The 18,608-nt window shown below is 41.5% G+C and overlaps 2 protein-coding genes across 2 annotated transcripts; one reads left to right on the plus strand and one right to left on the minus strand.

The window, feature by feature from the left end:
* PGAM1 (phosphoglycerate mutase 1) lies at positions 1-8,008 on the plus strand. Its single transcript, XM_081267381.1, has 4 exons — positions 1-296; positions 5,330-5,604; positions 6,154-6,334; positions 7,193-8,008. The coding sequence occupies exons 1-4, from the start codon at positions 158-160 to the stop codon at positions 7,360-7,362; spliced, it is 765 nt and encodes a 254-aa protein (XP_081123507.1). The 5' UTR covers positions 1-157; the 3' UTR covers positions 7,363-8,008.
* Positions 8,009-11,484: 3,476 nt separating this feature from the next.
* EXOSC1 (exosome component 1) lies at positions 11,485-18,552 on the minus strand. Its single transcript, XM_081268585.1, has 8 exons — positions 18,429-18,552; positions 18,206-18,321; positions 16,260-16,334; positions 14,872-14,960; positions 14,181-14,214; positions 13,616-13,666; positions 13,404-13,488; positions 11,485-11,903 (listed from the first exon to the last, which is right to left on the minus strand). The coding sequence occupies exons 1-8, from the start codon at positions 18,505-18,507 to the stop codon at positions 11,797-11,799; spliced, it is 636 nt and encodes a 211-aa protein (XP_081124711.1). The 5' UTR covers positions 18,508-18,552; the 3' UTR covers positions 11,485-11,796.
* Between the last annotated feature and the right edge of the window lie 56 nt (positions 18,553-18,608).

Raw genomic sequence — 18,608 nt, forward strand, 5'->3', positions numbered from 1 at the left:
GGTAGGCGGAGGGCGTTCCCGAGAAAGTGGAAAGATTTAGTAGAGAAAGCGCGCGGGAACCGGGCGTGGGTTGCGAGCGCGCAGGCGCGGCCGGGGGGTGGGCTGACTCCGGAATCTCTGCAAGCTCTAGTCCGCGCCGCATCCTTACCTCGCCGCCATGGCTGCCTACAAGCTGGTGCTGATTCGGCACGGTGAGAGCGCCTGGAACCTAGAGAATCGCTTCAGCGGCTGGTACGACGCCGACCTGAGCCCGGCGGGCCACGAGGAGGCGAAGCGCGGCGGGCAGGCTCTGCGAGGTACCGGGCGGGCTTGGTCGTGGGGGGCGGTGTGAAAGGGTCAGGCGCCCGGCCTCGGAGGCACCCCTAGTGCGAGCCCCGGAACAGGGCCGATAGCTTGCGCAGCCGCTCTCCAGCAGTTTAATTTGCAACTGGGAAGCGGACACAGCGTGGGGAGTCGACTTGCTCAAGGTCACCCAGTGGAGTGTGAGGGGCCGTGCTGGGAGGAGGACGCGGCTGGTTGCTTCGCAGCCCATTGCGCAGTTGGGGACATCGCCTAGACGCAATTTCTCCCCTTTTACCCTGAGAATTTACACTTCAGGGGTGGCTTTCCTGGAGATGGGGCCGCCTGCGATCGGTAGGCCATTGTAGGGTTCTCCCAGGGCGTGGGGCTCATGGAAAGTGCCTGGTGCCTTCCAGTGGCTGGCCTTTTTAAGGAACTGCTGCAGATGGTAGCGAAGCGGCAGGCCACTGGCAGGCTCTTACCTGCAGTACCCGGAGTTAGACTCGCTACGGGTGCCTAACCTGTTTCAAGACACCGAGAAATCCGCGTGCTTGGGGACTGCTTTGCAGTTAAGTAACCTGCCACAAATACTGAATCCAAAACGCATCCAATTGCAACCGAGTGAGTGATGAAGGACTTGAGTTGATAGTTTCTAAAGTAGCTCCATAAAAATCCTTTCCTTCATATCCCTCCTTGTCCCCCTTTTATAGATGGGAAAAGTGAGGATTGGAAAGGTGATTTGTTCAAGGTCGTATCTGCTTATTAGTCCAAGGCCCTTGCCCCATTTCTGGGTGGAGTAACAGGTAGGTGTGAGGAACTGGCGGGCTATTGGCCAAGGACAAAGGCCTAGAAAAGTGGAAGTGGCCCAGAAAATGCTTGCCTATTGTGGCTTGACCCATCTCCGTGATTTTGGAATTCTAATAAGGAATCCCTTTACTGAAGTGCTTTCACTCATGACTAAGGCAGATCCTGCCCTGGTCCCCTCTAATCTCTGGACAAAACAGGTACGTGAAAGGGTTATATGCATGGTTGATGTGCTGATATTTGACCCCAAGTTGCCCTCTCTAGCTTCTTGGCCTCCATTGTACACAGCCTTTTGAAAGGGGTAAAGCTTTGGAAAGTCTGAGAAATGTAATCCTGTTGGGAGGGCAGATATGAATGCTCTGGGATGGCCTGTTTTAACCTCGGCATCTAGGAGAGGCCCTAAAGGAAAAGTACTAGTAAAGGAGGCCATTTTCTTTGGTTTTCTGGTTCTCTGGCAGGAAGAACTGTGTAGTTCTTTGGTGTTTTGCTGATGCTTAGCCCAGGACAAAGTCCTCTAAGACCATCAAATGGTTAAACTTGTAATATCTGTAAAATAACAAACCCAATTTCAGTCTTCTTTCTTTCATGGTACTGGGGATTGAACCCACGGATACTCTACTGAGCTTCACGCACACCCAGCTGTTATTTTTTATTTTATTTAAAAATTTATTTTTTTTTTGAGACAGGATCTCACTGGTTTGTCCAGGCCAGACTTGAACTTCTGATCCTCCTGCCTCAGTCCCCCTGGGACTGGAATTGCAGTTGTGCCATCATGCCCAGCCCCATTTCAGTTTTAAAATATTGTTAGTATTAAATTTCAGAAAAATCAGATAAAAAATTTTAATGTGTTGTGTGCATTACAAATAATTACATTTTAGAATGAGACCAAAAGCAAAAACTGATGATCATTATGAATAATCTAGTAATATAAAATATCTTAAATACATATATTAAATTCCTTTGTGCTTCAGTTAATAGTAGGATTTGTACATTAGGAGTTAGGAAAATGGAGATAGCTAGATATGGTGGTTAAGAGTTGGTTTCAGCAGGAATCTAGTGAGAACTGTTTCCCCATGCCATGTTAAGGTAGAGAAAGGGAGAGGTACCTTGGGGAGAATGGAGTCCACACTATACCATTCACCCTATCCCTGGTTGTACTCTGATTTAATGGGCAAGCCAAAGGAAAAGGCTTTATGCTTCTGATCCTTTAGCATTCTCTTTAAAGAGTCCTAATGGGAAGCACTTTTCTCCTCAGGGACTATTCATGTATCCAAAGTGAGATAGATACTCCATTGCAAGTGGAAATAATTGCAATTAAACAGCTGTAGCTTTTCATCATGGGAGCTGAGGTTTGCACTATAGGTATTCACTTCCTAGTGACTCAGCCTTTGTTGGGAGTCATTCTTTCCCTTTAGGTTAGGGAGGAGGTGGCTAAGTAGGTGACAGTAGCCAAGTCTCCTCAGCCTGGTCCTGAGGATCAATGAAGATATCTGTGGTCTTTTGTCTTGGTGATGGTGATGGTGGGTTTCCTGATGGTTCATCTTTCCATTCCCTATTGGCTCTCTTTTTATGGGCTGGCGGGGACGGGGGATTGAACTTTGGGGGCACTCAACCACTGAGCCACATCCCCAGCCCTATTTTGTATTTTATTTAAAGACAGGTCTCACTGAATTGCTTAGTATCTCACTTTTACTGAGGCTGGCTTTGAACTCGCGTGCCTCCCGAGCCTCTGGGCTTACAGGCCTGTGTCATGGTGCCCATCTGTGCTAAAATTTGAAGAGGACCTTGTAGTGTTGTGGAGAACAAGAATGTTTTCCTGTTTCCTAAAAGGAAAAAGTTGTCTCCTCATTCAGGTGGGAGGGAAAATCATTTGATGAAACAAGACTGATTCATTGTAACTTATTGGCTGGGCCAACATAACTCTTAATTACAACCTGACATACAATAACTAACATGTATGGAGAATTAGTGATTAATTTATAAAGGAATCAGATAGTTGGGTGCCACTGGTACTATATGACTACTGTAATCCCAGCTACTCAGGAGGCTGAGGCAGAGGAGCCCAGTCTGGGCAATTTAGTGAGATCCTGTCTCAAAAAGGGCTGAGGATGGGGCTGGGGCTGGGGCTCAAGTGGTAGCGCGCTTGCCTGGCATGTGCATGGTGCTGGGTTCGATCCTTAGCACCACATAAAAATAAAATAAAGATGTTGTGTCCACCGAAAACTAATATATATATATATAAAAAAATAAAAATTCTCTCTCTCAAAAAAAAAAAAGGGCTGAGGATGTAGCTAAGTCATACAACACTTTTCTAGTATGTATGAGGCTCTGGGTTTAATTCCCAGTACTGCAAAAATAAAAATAAAATAAAAGACTCATACAGAATATAGTATTTACTTTTTTTATTGAATGGTTTCTGCTAATTTTGGGAGAAGACTTAGAGAATAGGTTAGCACTTTTTACTATGGTAAAAAGGAGTGATGGATTAAGGACTTCCACACTTTTCCTGATTCCCAAAAGGAAAAGGTGGTTAAGTAGGTGACAATAGCCAAGTCTAGTCAGCCTTGTCCTGAGGATACAATTTCATGCAACAAACTGAAGTTTTATTTAGCATTTGTTGTGTTCTGATTTTTGGGATTTTAAAATCCCATTTTTCCAAAACTAGAGGTCTAATAAGTATCAGAAGTCATATTTCAAACTAATACAAACACCAGCATCCTTAGGAGTTAGGAAAATGGAGATAACTAGAGATAGATGGTGGTTAAGAGTTGGGTTTGGGGGCTGGGAATGTGGCTCAGTGGTAGAGTGCTTGCCTGGCATGCATGAGGCCCTGGGTTCAGTTCCAGCACAGAAAAGAGTTGGGGTTGGGTTCAGAATCCCCTCAACCTAGGGTTGTTTTTATTTGCAGGGGGTGGTGGTGGTGGTTGCGTAATAAGGGATTGAACCCAGAGGACTTTACCACTACATCCCCCAGCCCTTTTAGTTTTTTTTTTTTTAATATTTATTTTTTAGTTGTAGTTGGACACCATACCTTTATTTTATTTATTTTTATGTGGTGTTGAGGATCAAACTCAGTGCTTCACACATCCTAGGCTAGCATTCTACCACTGCGCTACAACCCCAGGCCCTTTTAGTTTTTATTTTGAGACAGGTCTCATTAAGTTGTTTCAGGCCTCACTAAGTTGCTGAGGTTGGCCTCGAACTTGCCTCTCAAGTCACTAGGATTACAGACAGCCTGCAGCCTAGGTTTTATTTGTCCAAATAATGGCTGTAATCTTTGATAATTTGCTTATCTCTTCATATCTTTATTTCCCTCATCTGGTAAAATGGATTGTAACCTCATAGGATTGTTATGAAGACTAAGTAAAACAAAGTGCCATACCAATGGTAAGCCCTCTGGAAATGTTAGCTGTAGTATTTAGGAAGAGATTCTAAGTTGGGTGGTGGTTTTTTTTTTTTTTTTTTTTTTGGTACCAGGGATTGAATCCAGAGGTCCTTAACCACCAAGCCACATTCCAGTCCTTTCTGTTTTTTTGAGACAGGGTCTCACTAAGTTGCTTAGCACCTTGCTAAGTTGCTGAGGCTGGCTTTGAATTTGTGATCCTCTGCCTCAGCCTCCTGAACAGCTGGGATTACGTTATGCACCCCTGTGCCTGGTAGAAATAAATTCTTAAAATGTGTTTACACATGGGCTAAGGATATAGCTCGTTTGCAGGCCCTGGGTTCAATCCCCAGCACACCCCACTCTCCCCAAGTGTTTAAACACTATTTTGGAAATTAGCATACAAGCACATGCCTCAGGTTAATTTGTCAGTACATTAGGCCTTAGGGTAAATGCATTACTAGGGATCTACTAGGAGATATATACATAAGTCAACAAATTTTGTTGGCACATGCCTGTGATCCCAGTAGCTCTGGAAGCTGAGGCAGGAGGATCAAGGTTCATCCTCAGCAACTCAGCGAGGGCCTAAGAAACTCAGTGAAAACCTGTCAAATAAAATACAAAATAGGGCTTGGGATGTAACTCGGTAGTTAAGTGCCCTGGAGTTTAGTCCTTGGTACCAAAAAACAAACAAAATTTGTTTTCTAAAAGGCATGATATTGCATTTACTATGGAAATATACAAAATAAAATATTTGCCAAATAAGTTTAATTCAGATACCTGTATAAGAGATTTATTTGTTAAAAAAAATTATGGTTCAGAGTGAACTTGGTTAACTTAGCACTTGGAACTTCTAATTTCCAGATGCTGGCTATGAATTTGACATCTGCTTCACCTCAGTACAGAAAAGAGCAATCCGAACCCTCTGGACAGTGCTGGATGCCATTGACCAGATGTGGCTGCCAGTGGTGAGGACTTGGCGCCTCAATGAACGGCACTATGGGGGTCTGACTGGCCTCAATAAAGCAGAAACTGCTGCCAAGCATGGCGAGGCCCAGGTAAAGATATGGAGGCGCTCCTATGATGTCCCACCGCCTCCAATGGAGCCTGATCACCCCTTCTACAGCAATATCAGTAAGGTATGGGCAAACCTGTTTGATCACTTCACCTAGAACCAGAGGTTAGAATCAGGGCCTCGTTATTGTTATTATTTTTAAACTTTATTAGTAGCTTCCTGGTCCCATTGAGCTTATAATTTATGATAAAATAGTTAATGGAGTCTTACCTCTACCAATGAATGACTGCTGTGACTGCTGGTTACAATATGAATTGAGTATTTATTTCAGAAGAATTTTTATCTCCATATTTGTACCTCTACTGTCATATTATTTTATAAAACCCATTCTTAAGCTTCCTAAATCAATCACAAGTTAAAATGAACTGGGAAAATTCTTATTGCGTAACTTTTCTAAGTTATATTTCTTTTGTATTGAGTAGTGGGGGAGGGAGTGGCAGGATAAAGATCCTTTTTCCTAAGCTGGCAGCTATGTGCTGAACCTTGGTGAGAGAACTTCATCCATCCCTTAACTCCTTAGGAGATGAGGAATGGCAGAATTATTATACATTCTGAAAGCCATTTATTGAATGCTACTGGTAATAATTGGTAAACAAGTTTTGTTGTTGTATAGGATCGGAGGTATGCAGACCTTACTGAAGATCAGCTGCCTTCCTGTGAGAGTCTGAAGGACACCATTGCCAGAGCTCTGCCCTTCTGGAATGAAGAAATAGTCCCCCAGATAAAGGAGGGGAAACGGGTTCTGATTGCAGCCCATGGCAACAGCCTTAGGGGCATTGTCAAGCATCTGGAGGGTATGTGCATTTTTTAGATGGGCCCTCAGGGATGGATAAAGCAGAACTTCCGAATTAGGGACATAATTTAGTATAAAGGAGACCTTGGGAAAAGGCCAACATACTGATAGCCTTAGACAATTTAGGTTGACTTATAGTGGTATAAGTAAGTATAAGACACTTATCCGTTTCTCAAAATTTGTTTGCAGAGCAGTAGCAGCTGAACTCCTGACAACTTGTTATACATGCAGAACCTCAGGTCCTATTCTAGACCTGGTTCAGAAAAATATTTATGATAGTTTGAGATGCCCATCTCTAGGCGAGGATGGAAACTATTGATAAAATATTCTTCAGTTTCAGCCTGGCTCAATTTCACATATAAATCTCCATCTTACATTGTTTAGCTTCTGAGGATCGAGAAGCCCAGAGTGCCATATCTTTTGAGGATCTAGAAGCCCAGAGTGCCATATCTTTTGAGGATCTAGAAGCCCAGAGTGCCAAATTTTCACAGAAGGATAGACTATATAGGATGTTTGGGATGTGGATAGTCATGCTTCACTGTATGTTTAGATCTCACTAGGTAGGGATATATCTGCAGTATGCACCTTTCTGTAGTTTGTTGGTGGCCCACCCCAGAATCTTGTGTACATTCTCACACTTTTTTCCTTGCTTTTCAGTTTAGTGGCTTGAGAAATTAGTCCTAGAGGCCACTCCTTATGGAATCAATCTACTATTATAAATATCTAATTACTATTACAAAGATCAGAAAAGGGTCTTAATTCCTACCAAAGTCTTTTCTTACCTGGGGGATGAAGAGTAAACCTAGAGGGGTGATGTGGATTCACACCTTGTGTGGCTGATCAGGATGGCTGTTTTCAGGTCTCTCTGAAGAGGCCATCATGGAGCTGAACCTGCCAACTGGTATTCCCATTGTTTACGAATTGGACAAGAACTTGAAGCCCATCAAGCCCATGCAGTTCCTGGGGGATGAAGAGACCGTTCGTAAAGCGATGGAAGCCGTGGCTGCACAGGGCAAGGCAAAGAAATAAAGGCAAGATCGCAGACTACTGTACCAAGGAAGACCCTGTCCATCCATTCCTTTGTACCTCTCTCCTGCATCACCATACTGACCACATCTGTGGGCATCTTAAGTTGTAGCTGCAGATGGGGACCAGTAGCTCCCACTTTAATTTTAGCATTTTGTCTCCTGCACCCACTCCCTTTGTAGATTGTAATCAGAATAGAAACTCTGGGACACAGGTTCTCAATCTAAGCCCAGGAAGGCTCCTCATATCCAGAAGAGTTGAGATTGTAGTTGTTGGGTTTTTTTTCTTGAGAAAAGTAGGGAGGAATTGTGGCAAGGCATGACCAATGAGAAGAAGCCAGAGAGCCTGTTTGTATTTCAAAGAGCCAGTTCTGTACTCTTCTGTATTCAGGTCACTGGGAAGATGGGAAGCAGGGTGCTCTAGTCATTCCAGTGGAATATGAAAGTAACCTGCATGGTGATTTAAGAAAGACAACTCCCTGACCCCAGAGGAGCTGGCTCCAGAATGTTGAGATCAACCCTAACTTTTGTTACATTTACTTTCACTAAAGAAAAAGTATATATATATAAATAAATACTAAGAAAAAACCCTTCTGGGTTTTTTCTAGGGGTGGTTAGTCCCACATGTGGTCACCAGAAACTAAGCCATTCCTCACACCAATATGGGATAAGCTCCTTGGCCTATAAGGTGCAGGAGTGTATCTTGCTATGTATCTTAGAGAATCTCTCCTCTGCCTTGTTTTGTGGCAGTGAAATGCCTCTTGATCATGTCCAAGCGTGTCTTTTACTGTGTCTGATTTCTGAGTCTTGTTCCAGTTGCTTGGCCCTACCACAAAGGCCCAGTACTCATTTAGCATAACTGTAATAAATCTTTTTTCCAGATCAGTATAATAAAGGAGTGATGTGCAATATTTTCCTGTGTGATGTTACACCTTTTTTCTGAGGGATCTTAGCATCCAGCAAAGCTTTGTATGATTAGGAGTTTTAGAACAATCATTACATGCTAATAGTATGTGAGTTTCTAGAAGTCTCCAGACCCTACACTAATAAGTCATGACTAAACCTGCCTTATGACAAGAAAATAATGGAACACCTCTATCAGCTACCATTAACACTAAGAAACCCACAGCTACAAGATAGTGCTTCTCACTTTGAACACATCAGAATCCCTTGTGGAACTTAAAAACACCTGGTCTTGTTATCACTCAATGGTCCCCTCCTAACACTGGGCACAGCTGCTCAGTTGACTATGAGAATACCTGCAAAATTTACACATAACAAGTGTAAAGTACTAGGTCCTGGGGATTCAGATAAAACAGAATAGTGTCCTAAAAGGAGCTCATACTGCTATGAGGCACATAGCTTTGTATAATATTATATGCTTACTGCTGAGAAAATTAACTTGTTTTGTATTAGATCAGGGAATTCTATTAACTAGTTGATCCAAATGGTCTTTGGAAACAGTGACACATAAACAAAAAAATTGGCACCAGTTGGCCTCCACTTCTACACCCTGCAAAATTATATCATGAAAATATTTGCTACTCTTGTGAAATCTATATACTATAGCTAGAAATTGAGATGTGGGAAATAATTATAGAGGGGTACAATTTACTCAGAGTGCAAATAAACTTTTGTTCATTTGCAGTTATCTTTAGTACTGATAGGAAAGACAAATATATTCTGATTTTAAATAAAACATTAGATGGTAGCCCAGGTTAGGCCACACTGTTTGGGTAAAGAAAAATGGCCATCTAGGGAGGTTATAGCTCAGTTGGTAGAGTGCTTACCTTGAATGCATAAGACCTTGGGTTCAATCCCTAGTGCCGCCCCTCCCCCCCAAAAAAGGCCATCTAATCACTACCTTATTCTGTGTGTGTTTTTTTTTTTTTTTGGTTGGTTGAAAGGTTGTATTTCATTGTATTGCTCAGGCTAGGCTCAATTTTATGATCCTCCCACCTCTGCCTCCTCAATAGCTTTGTGTGTGTGTGTGTGTGTGTGTGTGTGTGTACATATACATACACATACATATATACACACACAGAGATATGTACACATACATATATATGTGTGTGTGTATATATATATTTTTTGATGCCAGGGATGAACTCGGGGACACTCCACAACTGAGCCACATCCCAAGCCCCTTTTTGTATTTTATTTAGAGACAGGGTCTCACTGAGTTGCTTAGCACCTTGCTTTTTGCTGAGGCTGGCTCTGAACTCATGATCCTCCTGCCTCAACCTCCTGAGCTGCTGGAATTAGAGGTGTGCACACCACTGCACCTGGCTTGTGCATATTCTTAGACCCAGCATTCTACTTCCAGGAATCAGTAGTGCATGGGCATGCACAAGTATAAATGTTACACAAGTTTTCTTTTTTTTTTTTTTTAATTTTTTTTAGTTGACAACGAATTTTTTACCAAAAAAAATTTTTTTGTGGTGCTGAGGATTGAACCCAGGGCCTCACACATGCCAGGTAAGCACTACCACTGAGCAACAACCCCAGTTCCTACAAGTTTTCTTTGTAGCACTATCTGTAATACACTGAAGTTAAAGTATTTATTTATTTATTAAAAATATTTATTTTTTAGTTTTCGGCGGACACAACATCTTTGTATGTGGTGCTGAGGCTCGAACCCGGGCCGCACGCATGCCAGGCGAGCGTGTTACCACTTGAGCCACATCCCCAGTTAAAGTATTTATTAATGAACAATCTACAAAGTGTTTTAACATAAGGCCTGGTACTTAGTACTTGATAGAAAGCAATTGGATATGTATAATAAAAATGATATATATTAATACTATTAGCAGGTACTGAATACTTCTATGTGTTTCTTCCTCATAGTAATCCTATGAGACACTACTACTCAGATGAGAAAACAGATAAAAACTACTTGCTTAATATCAATGTCAACATGCTGGTGTTTATTAGTTTTTTAGGTAGTGCTGGACATGGAACCCAGGGCCTCTCATAGGTTAGACAAGTGCTCTACCAATGAGCAATTATAATTTTGCAAAATGTCATATAAGTGGGAGAAAATAGGCCAAGGGTACACAGGATCTCTGTATTCATTCTTTTTTGCAGGGCTGGAGATTTTATTCTTTCTTTTTTGTTCTGGTGCTAGAGTTGGAACCGAGGGCCTTGCACATGCTAGGAAAGTAGATCAGTGGTAGAGTGTACTTGGCACACACAAAGGCCTGGGCTCCATCCCCACTACCGCCCAAAATAACAAAATCAGCCAAGCAAACAAGAAAACTGCATGTGGACCTACAGTTACCTCAGGAAAATTTTCTTTAATTTTTTTTAGTTGTAGGTGAACACAATATTTTATTCATTTATTTTTTTTCAGTGTGCTGATGATTGAACCCGGTGCCTCCAACATGCTAGCCAAGCACTCTTCCACTGAGCCACAACCCCAGCCCCCCCCCCCCAACAAAATTTTCAATAAAACCAAAAAAACTCCCTAATCTGTTGAAGGTTAGTAACTAGAGGGCATAAAGTTAAGTGGGCTGTCTCCAAAGCTCACCCTCCATCACTGTCAGCACACATTGGAGTCATGGGCTTTTGAGCAACATCTCCAAGAAGAACCATCTCATGTTCATCTTTCCTTCCAATGTCCTCTGCAGCCTCTTCACGCTTAACTTATCTCTCTCATCTTCAAACTAATGCCATCATTTTTGCTTCTACACTTTGCTGGAGCTTCTCTCTGCCTAGAGAACTTCATATACCAAGCTCTTTAATTCCTTTTGATCTCATGTCACACAAATCCTTCCCTGGCTACCTTGCATGATACTGCTTTGTCCTTCTTTTTAAGCAAGAAACATTTTCTGGAATACCCACTGTATCAGTATGTTTACCAAACTACTCACATGCTACCTGATCACTACATACATTCTATAATGTACCTAACTGAGGGGTGTATAAAGTGCTTGACCCAGTGTTAGGCACCTAGAAAGCAGAAGCATATAAAATGACACAAAAAATACAAGAGATCAACAATCAGGCTTTTGTCTAGAGCAAGCAAGCAGTTGACACGTCAGTTAATGGGTGCTATGAGGCAAACAAACCCCTAATCTAATAACTGACACTGTTTAGATAACTTCACCTGTTCAAGACAACAGAAACCATAAAATATTTTTAATAAAAATGTTTTCTTTGTCACAGCAAAAAATATATACTTAAAAGGCCTATCAGGCTATCTCCAAAGTTACAGTTTGTTGATATCCCCCAAAGAGAAGCTTTATCCTCAAGAATCCAATTTACTAAAAGGTTCACAAAAATTATGTTCCACCTATATAAATTACTGGCAGATTTTTCTAGAGGTGGTCACTGGCTGACCCCAGGTATCTGAATAAAGACCATGGCATCTTGATGTTATTTTCATCACATACTCTTAGAAATAGCTTACCCCCTCCATGGGGTAATATGTAGCATCTTAGGTCTGCAAAAATTCAGGCTGAACTCTAGCCACTTTCCGGAATTCTTTAGTGTGGGTCTTAGGACACTGCATCTCACACCAACTGATGGGAACCATCTGGACACCTAGAGGGAAAAAGACAGTGTTAGAGCTCGGACCCCAGATATTTTCCTGAGATACCTCTTTTCAGTTAAGTATGAGAATGAAATGTTAGGCTTGGCATTTACTTGCCAAGTATGTGCAGAGTACTTTCCTAGTATGTGCAAGGGCCTGGGTTCATACCCAGCATTAGGATAGGGGTGGGTTATCAGTGGTTACCTACAGAACCATACCTCTTACAGAAGAAAAAACTTTGTTCCACTGACTTATAAAGTTAATTTCCTATTTGCTTAGATTTAGGCATATCATTCTTTTTTTTCTTTTTGCAGGGGATGAGGCACTGGGGATTGAACTCAGGATGCTTAACCACTGAGCCACATCCCCAGCCCTTTTTCATATTTTATTTAGAGACAGGGCTTCACCAAGTTGCTTAGGGCCTTGCTAAGTTGCTGAGGCTGGCCCTGAACTTGAGATCCTCCTGCCTCAGCCTCCCAAGATGCTGAGATTACAGGCATGCACCACAACACCTGGCTGGGAGTATCATTCTTGCAAGTACCACACACTACGCACTAACTGATTATGCCACTGGAATTCCAATTTAGGAAACTTAGGAAGAATCATTTTAATCTCAGTAGTAAGCACAGTCCTGTGTTAAGGATGGGACATGTTTCTCACTGCAAATACCTTAAGAGTATATTTACTAAAATGGCTATAATATCACTATATATATATATATATATATATATATATATATATATATATATATATATATTTTTTTTTTTTTTAAATCCTGGGGATCAGACCCAGGGCCTTGTACATTGTAAGTAATTGCTCTACAACTGAGCTGTACCCCCAGCCCTAGGTGATATAATCTATGGGACCACCATAGTATATATTGTCCACTGTTGACCAAAATTTGTCATTTTGCATCACATGATGGTATCTACACCCATACTGCTTCTAAGATAATGAAAAAACAAGGAAAATGCTGGGTATGGTGGCCCATGCCTGTAATTCCAGAGGCTTGGGAGGCTGAGACAGGAGGATCTCGAGTTCAAAGCCAGCCTCAGCAATGGTGAGGCGCTAGGCCACTCAGTGAGACCCTGTCTCTTAAAAAAAAAAAAAAAAAAAAAAAAAAACAATGCAAAATAGGGCTGGGGATGTGATTCAGTGGCTGAGTGCCCTTGGGTTCAACCCCTGGTACCAAAAAACAAAACAAAAACAAACCAACCGGGGCTGGGGATGTGGCTCAAGCGGTAGCGCGCTCGCCTGGCATGCGTGCGGCCCGGGTTTGATCCTCAGCACCACATACCAACAAAGATGTTGTGTCCGCTGAGAACTAAAAAATAAATATTAAAAAATTCTCTCTCTCTCTCTCACTCTCCTCTCTCACTCTCTCTTTAAAAAAACAAACAAACAAACAAACAAAAACAAACCAACCAAGGAAAATCAGGAAAAAGAATGGATTAATCCCAAACCACAGCTCCCAGGGTAGCGTAAGGATATGGAAACATGGATCAATTCACCTGATTCACTGTGGGCCACCACCACTCCCAGCTCATTTTCGGCAGTGGTCAGCAGGTAGTTGGACTGTGCATCACCTAAAGAGATCTAGTCACATAATACTGGTGAAGGAAAATGAGGAGTTTTAAGTCTTTCCCCTAGAGTCACTTGAATTGTTCCTCTATTTTCATTTCTTCTTTTGACAAAAGACATGTCAACTGGAAATAAAGGATACCACTTTGGCCAAAACAATGTCACCTGGGCGGAAACTCTTATAAATTTCAACCTGTAAAGAAAGAATAGGAATGTTATGTGAAAGGTCTAGATCAGGTTTACCTGAAATTTCATCCTTCTGGTAGAGCTAGTTTACTTTCTAATTCCAGAATGTAGAAGTCATCATCACTTGTCAATCAATTCCTTTCATTGCTCCTATAGCATCATAATATGAATGGGAGAATTTGAATTCAATAACATGACCAGGACTCTGACTTAAACAAAAAGCACTATAGTTGGCTCTGAAAGGGCCCAAAATAAGTCTGAGGGAAGAGCAATGAATAAATAACCAACTTCAAATGCAAAGAATAAACTAGACATGCTGATATCAATTGAAGGAATAAAACTCTTAAAGTAGTGGAAAAGGATAGCAAGATAAATTTCACACATGATAGCACAGAATATATTAAACTTCCATGAACTTCACATTCCTCTGACTTAGAAATTCATTGGAATAATAATTAAAAAAAAAAAAATCAAGTTCCCTAAAGTCATGGGGGGGAAAAAAACCCAAACCAACCAACAACCTTGTCTTTTTCAGTTGCTCGGACATCTTCCTTTCTATAAAAAAAGAATTGACAGAAAGATTAATTGTAAGAATTGTCTGTGGGGACCCAGCTGCCACCCACAGACATGGGGTAGAGAGGTAGCCTTAGCCCACATGGAGAGGACAAAACATTTCCCAATCTTGGACCACAGAGAAGGTCAATACTGATACCTCTGGCTTGGGAAAAGCAGATCAGATTCAGCAGGAAGGTAACGGAACTTTGCTGTCTCAGGAGAACTTAAACTGTCCCAGACCATATTAAATCCTGATGTTGGAAAGATCCTCACAAGTTAAATTATCTGGTTTGCAAGAATTTTTCATCCTTTCTCAAAAAATCCACAGGAGAACAATCCTATTATTTCACCCACAGTCTTAAAACTTTTGGGTTTAATCTATACTAAATTCAAGAAAAAAAAAGGTGCTTTCTAAAATGCTTTTGATTTGTTTGGTCTGAATCATCCTGATACTCCTAATCTTTAGCTTCACACATTTTTTTTTTTTTTGGCTATAATTTAAAACCCTCTCTTATTAATATTTTCCTCATAGAATATTTCTTTTGGGGGGTACTATTGGCACAAAGAAAAGAAAAATGAGTAGGAACTGTAATTGTTCCTAAATATTCTAATCGTGTTCCAGGTACTGGGGCATGTGAAGACAAGGGTACCTCTTACCTGATAGTTCCTCGAAAGGAGTTCTTAAGTGGTGTGGACCCCACATATAGGATGTGCACTTTGGCAAAGCGTGAATTGATGCTAGAGACCTGTGCAATAGAACAAGGATCAGCATCAGAGGATTAGCAGATGTCACTTCAAGGACATAGCAATAAATTAATAATTACCAGGATTTTAGTACAAGCAACCTTACTAAGTATAATTTAAAATAAGTTAACTCCTATTTATCACTACCTAAATGATATCTGTGTAATAAGAGCCACAGAGGCCATATGATAGGGTTACTCAGAAATCAAGTGAGATAATAGGGTGCAGATTTTAAAAGTCCACAAGTCTAATTTAAAACAGCACATAGAAGCAAATCTAGACCTTTAACAGATCTTATAAGAGGCTTATATAGTGAATAGAATTTAAATCTATGTTTTATCTGCTGCCTAATAATTGCCTCTGCAATTATTTTCAGAGTAACACACATACTTTCTTCTGGAATAATTTATAGAGAAACCAAAAGCTACAAGTGAACTTGGCAGAGGGTGGGGATGGGTAGAGGTAACTTATGTGTTACAGTTACAGATTAGTACATTAATCAGTACCTTCTCTCAAAAACCCTAAAAGTCAAGGCTGGGGTTGTGGCTCAGTGGTAGAGTGCTTGCCTAGCATGTTTGTGGCCCTGGGTTTGATCCTTAGCACCACATATAAAAAAGTAAAAATGAAGGTCCATCAACAACTAAAGAAAATCGGTAAAGGTCTTTAAACAGGAATGCCAGAGAAGAGTCTTTTGCTTCTGTGCAGACAAAGTCTTGGTTTCACATTTTAAAAACAGATTTCATTATCACCTGTTGGTATGCCTCACTTCTCAGACAGAGATAGAAACTACATGCTCATAAACCAGCTCAGTGAAGGAACTATGGATGCCTGAATTTGGCTGCCTTGATCAATATCCTAGAATTTCTAGTCCAGTAGTATAGTCTAGTCAAACTTTCTGTGATGATAAAAATGTCATGTGCTGACCCATAAGGCAGTGAGATTGAGAAAGTGAATTTTTGGGGGAGAGAGGTACCGGGGATTAAACTCAGAAGCACTCGGTCACTGAGCCACATCCCCAGCCCTATTTTTGTATTTTATTCAAAGACAGGGTCTCAGTTGCTAAGTGCCTCGCTTTTATAGAGGCTGCCTTTGAACTTTCGATTCTCCTGTCTCAGCCTCCCAAGCCACTGGGATTACGGGTGTGTCTCACCGTGCCCGGCTTGACAAAGTGAATTTTTAACACTTGTTAATTTCAATAGCCACAAGTGGCTAGTGGTTACCATACTGAAAATGCAGTTCTAGAATTACCCTGAGTTCAGTATTGGATGGGTATCCTAAGCAGTAGGTTAGGACCAACTTACCTTACAGGTTACAATAGTTCCCACATCTGGAAGTAATTGGGACTCTGTTTCTCTCATCACAGACACCACAGGAAGCTACAGAGAGAACAATAAAGATATTTGTGGTTTATAACAGAAAAATACCTTGGAATTTATAAACATTCCAGATGAGTTCTAATAAATTTTATAAAATTCTCTTGGAATTTCCTGGTATACAACCCTATTGCCTGTAATCATGCATAATTTAACTCATTGTTATAACAAGTGTTATAATAATGCCTCAGTTTCTTTTAATTATTAATTGCATAGCACAGAATTTCCAAATAAATGTTATATAACGGCCATACTGTTTTCTTATATATTTTATATGATTATGTCTAGAGTTTTCTCTTTAAGCATGATATTGGCTATTGGTGTAAAACATATTTTCAGCTTCATCTTTTATCAATCTCTCCCCTGACCACTATACTAAGACTCTCCAAACCTCTTTTAATTTTCCCAACTTACAAACTGCTTCTCACTTCAGTAGAATCTCTGTTTAACCTGTTCTTTCAGCTAGAACTGCATTTTCTTCACCCACTCAACTTTAATTTAATCCTCTAATCCTTTAGGTGATTCAACTTAAATGTCCCATTCACTGACCAAGAGTAGGTTCTCTGGTTACATGTTCTCATGGTGCTGTACAATATTCTTTTAAAGCAATTATCACAATTGTTAATGAGACACTCATTTGAACATTTATTTGTTTGAATTTCGACTGGGCCCTCCACAGAAAAAAACTAAGTGTATTTGGCTTATTACTACATCTTCAGAGGTTAGCACTATGACTGACACATGAAAATGCTTGAGCGTTGTATGAAAGGAGAGGTTAGCCCTCTCCTTGACAAAAATGAAAGAGGCCCTCAGGCCTGACAACACGCATAGAGTCTACTTCCAGCATCTAACCGTTGTTTTTTAGCAGCACAATTCACAATAGCCAAATTATGGCATATATACATAATGAAGTTTATTCAGCCATAGAGAAGAATAAAATCATGTCGTTTGAAGGAATATGGATGAAACTTGAGTACATTATGCTAACAGAAATAAGCCAAAGTTAGAAGAAGGGCCATATGTTTTCTCTCATAAGGGGGTAATGGTAGCTGGGCTCAGTGGTTCACACCTGTAATCCCAGTGACTTGGGAGACTGAGGCAGGAGGACCTCAAGTTCAAAGTTAGCCTGAGTGACTTAGTGAGACCCTGTCTCAAAATAAAAAATAAAAAAGGGCTGGGAATGTGGCTCTGGGGTTAACTGTCCCTGGGTTCAATTCCTGGTGCCAAAACAAACAAACAAACAAACAAACACACACACACACACCAAAACCTGAGTGCTGAAATGCTCACGGGAAAGAATAGTTTGTTGTAAAAAAATTTTTAACAAAACAAGCCCCTACAAACTCTTTTCCTCAACCAGTGAGTATAGTGGATATTTTTTTTTTTGGAAAATGACACTAGAGAGGCTTTTGAAAGATGTAAGAAATACACAAGCTAAAGAGAAGAGGAGTGTGTTCCAGAAAAATGGCAGGTATACAAAATTTCTGTGGCAGTAGGGCGCTTAGCGTGTTAGCGATAATGAAATAAGCCAGTAAGACTAGATTGCAGTGAGTGAGGAGGAAATAGTGGAGGTAGAAGGAGAAAAGGTAGGTGACATTCTGATGGGATTCAGCTCACTGCTGGGCTGGGCTAACTCTCAGTTTGCATCTGCCCTCGCTCCAGCCTCGTCCCAGAGTGTCGGCAGCCCAACCGGGCGAGATAAACCAAACTGGTAGTTTAAGGGCACAGCAGTGGCGATCACAGACGGGAAACCCCGAGAGGCTGAATCGTTTTACTGGTGAGACACCAAAGACGCGTCCGCAGCGCCGGTGTCTAAAAATCAGAATTCAAAGGCAGCCTAAGAGAGTCCGGAAAAGGGAAGCCGCCTCCTTTACCGCGCCGTTCTCGCTGCTCTTCGTCAGGCAGCCCGCAAGCGACGAAAAGATGTAGCCGTGCCGGGTATAGGTGCCGCTGCCAGGGCTGCCCTCCTCCAAATTGCACAGACGTTCGCCTGCAGAAAAAACGCTGCATCAGCCTTGGGCTCCCAGAAGCAGGAAGCAGTTCAGGATTCCTGACTTTGTCACTATCCATGGCTCTGTACGGGCAGCCCTCACTTACCAGGGATACAATATCTCACGGGTGGCGCCATGACTGCCACTGTTGTAAAGCCCGGATGTAAACGGAGCCGATTCCTCATTGGTCACACACCGGCGCAATTCCGCAGTAAGATATGCGCCAATTGGTGCACTTTGACACGTGATCAGCGGGGGCTATGTCTCCGGGGTAAACTCCATTTCC

The sequence above is a fragment of the Spermophilus citellus genome, assembly GCF_964194105.1.
Source record: "Spermophilus citellus genome assembly, chromosome: 15".
Taxonomy (NCBI): Eukaryota; Metazoa; Chordata; class Mammalia; order Rodentia; family Sciuridae; genus Spermophilus; species Spermophilus citellus.

Excerpts from the sequence above, each read along its gene's own strand:
- PGAM1 (XM_081267381.1), top strand. The coding sequence starts at position 158 with ATGGCTGCCTACAAGCTGGTGCTGATTCGGCACGGTGAGAGCGCCTGG. Across the intron at positions 297-5,329 it reads CGGCGGGCAGGCTCTGCGAG|ATGCTGGCTATGAATTTGAC; the intron begins GTACCGGGCGGG and ends TCTAATTTCCAG. Across the intron at positions 6,335-7,192 it reads CATTGTCAAGCATCTGGAGG|GTCTCTCTGAAGAGGCCATC; the intron begins GTATGTGCATTT and ends GGCTGTTTTCAG.
- EXOSC1 (XM_081268585.1), bottom strand. The coding sequence starts at position 18,507 with ATGAGGAATCGGCTCCGTTTACATCCGGGCTTTACAACAGTGGCAGTC. Across the intron at positions 18,322-18,428 it reads CGTGAGATATTGTATCCCTG|GCGAACGTCTGTGCAATTTG; the intron begins GTAAGTGAGGGC and ends TTTTTTCTGCAG. Across the intron at positions 11,904-13,403 it reads GGTGGCCCACAGTGAATCAG|GTGTCCAGATGGTTCCCATC; the intron begins GTGAATTGATCC and ends TTTTCCCTCTAG.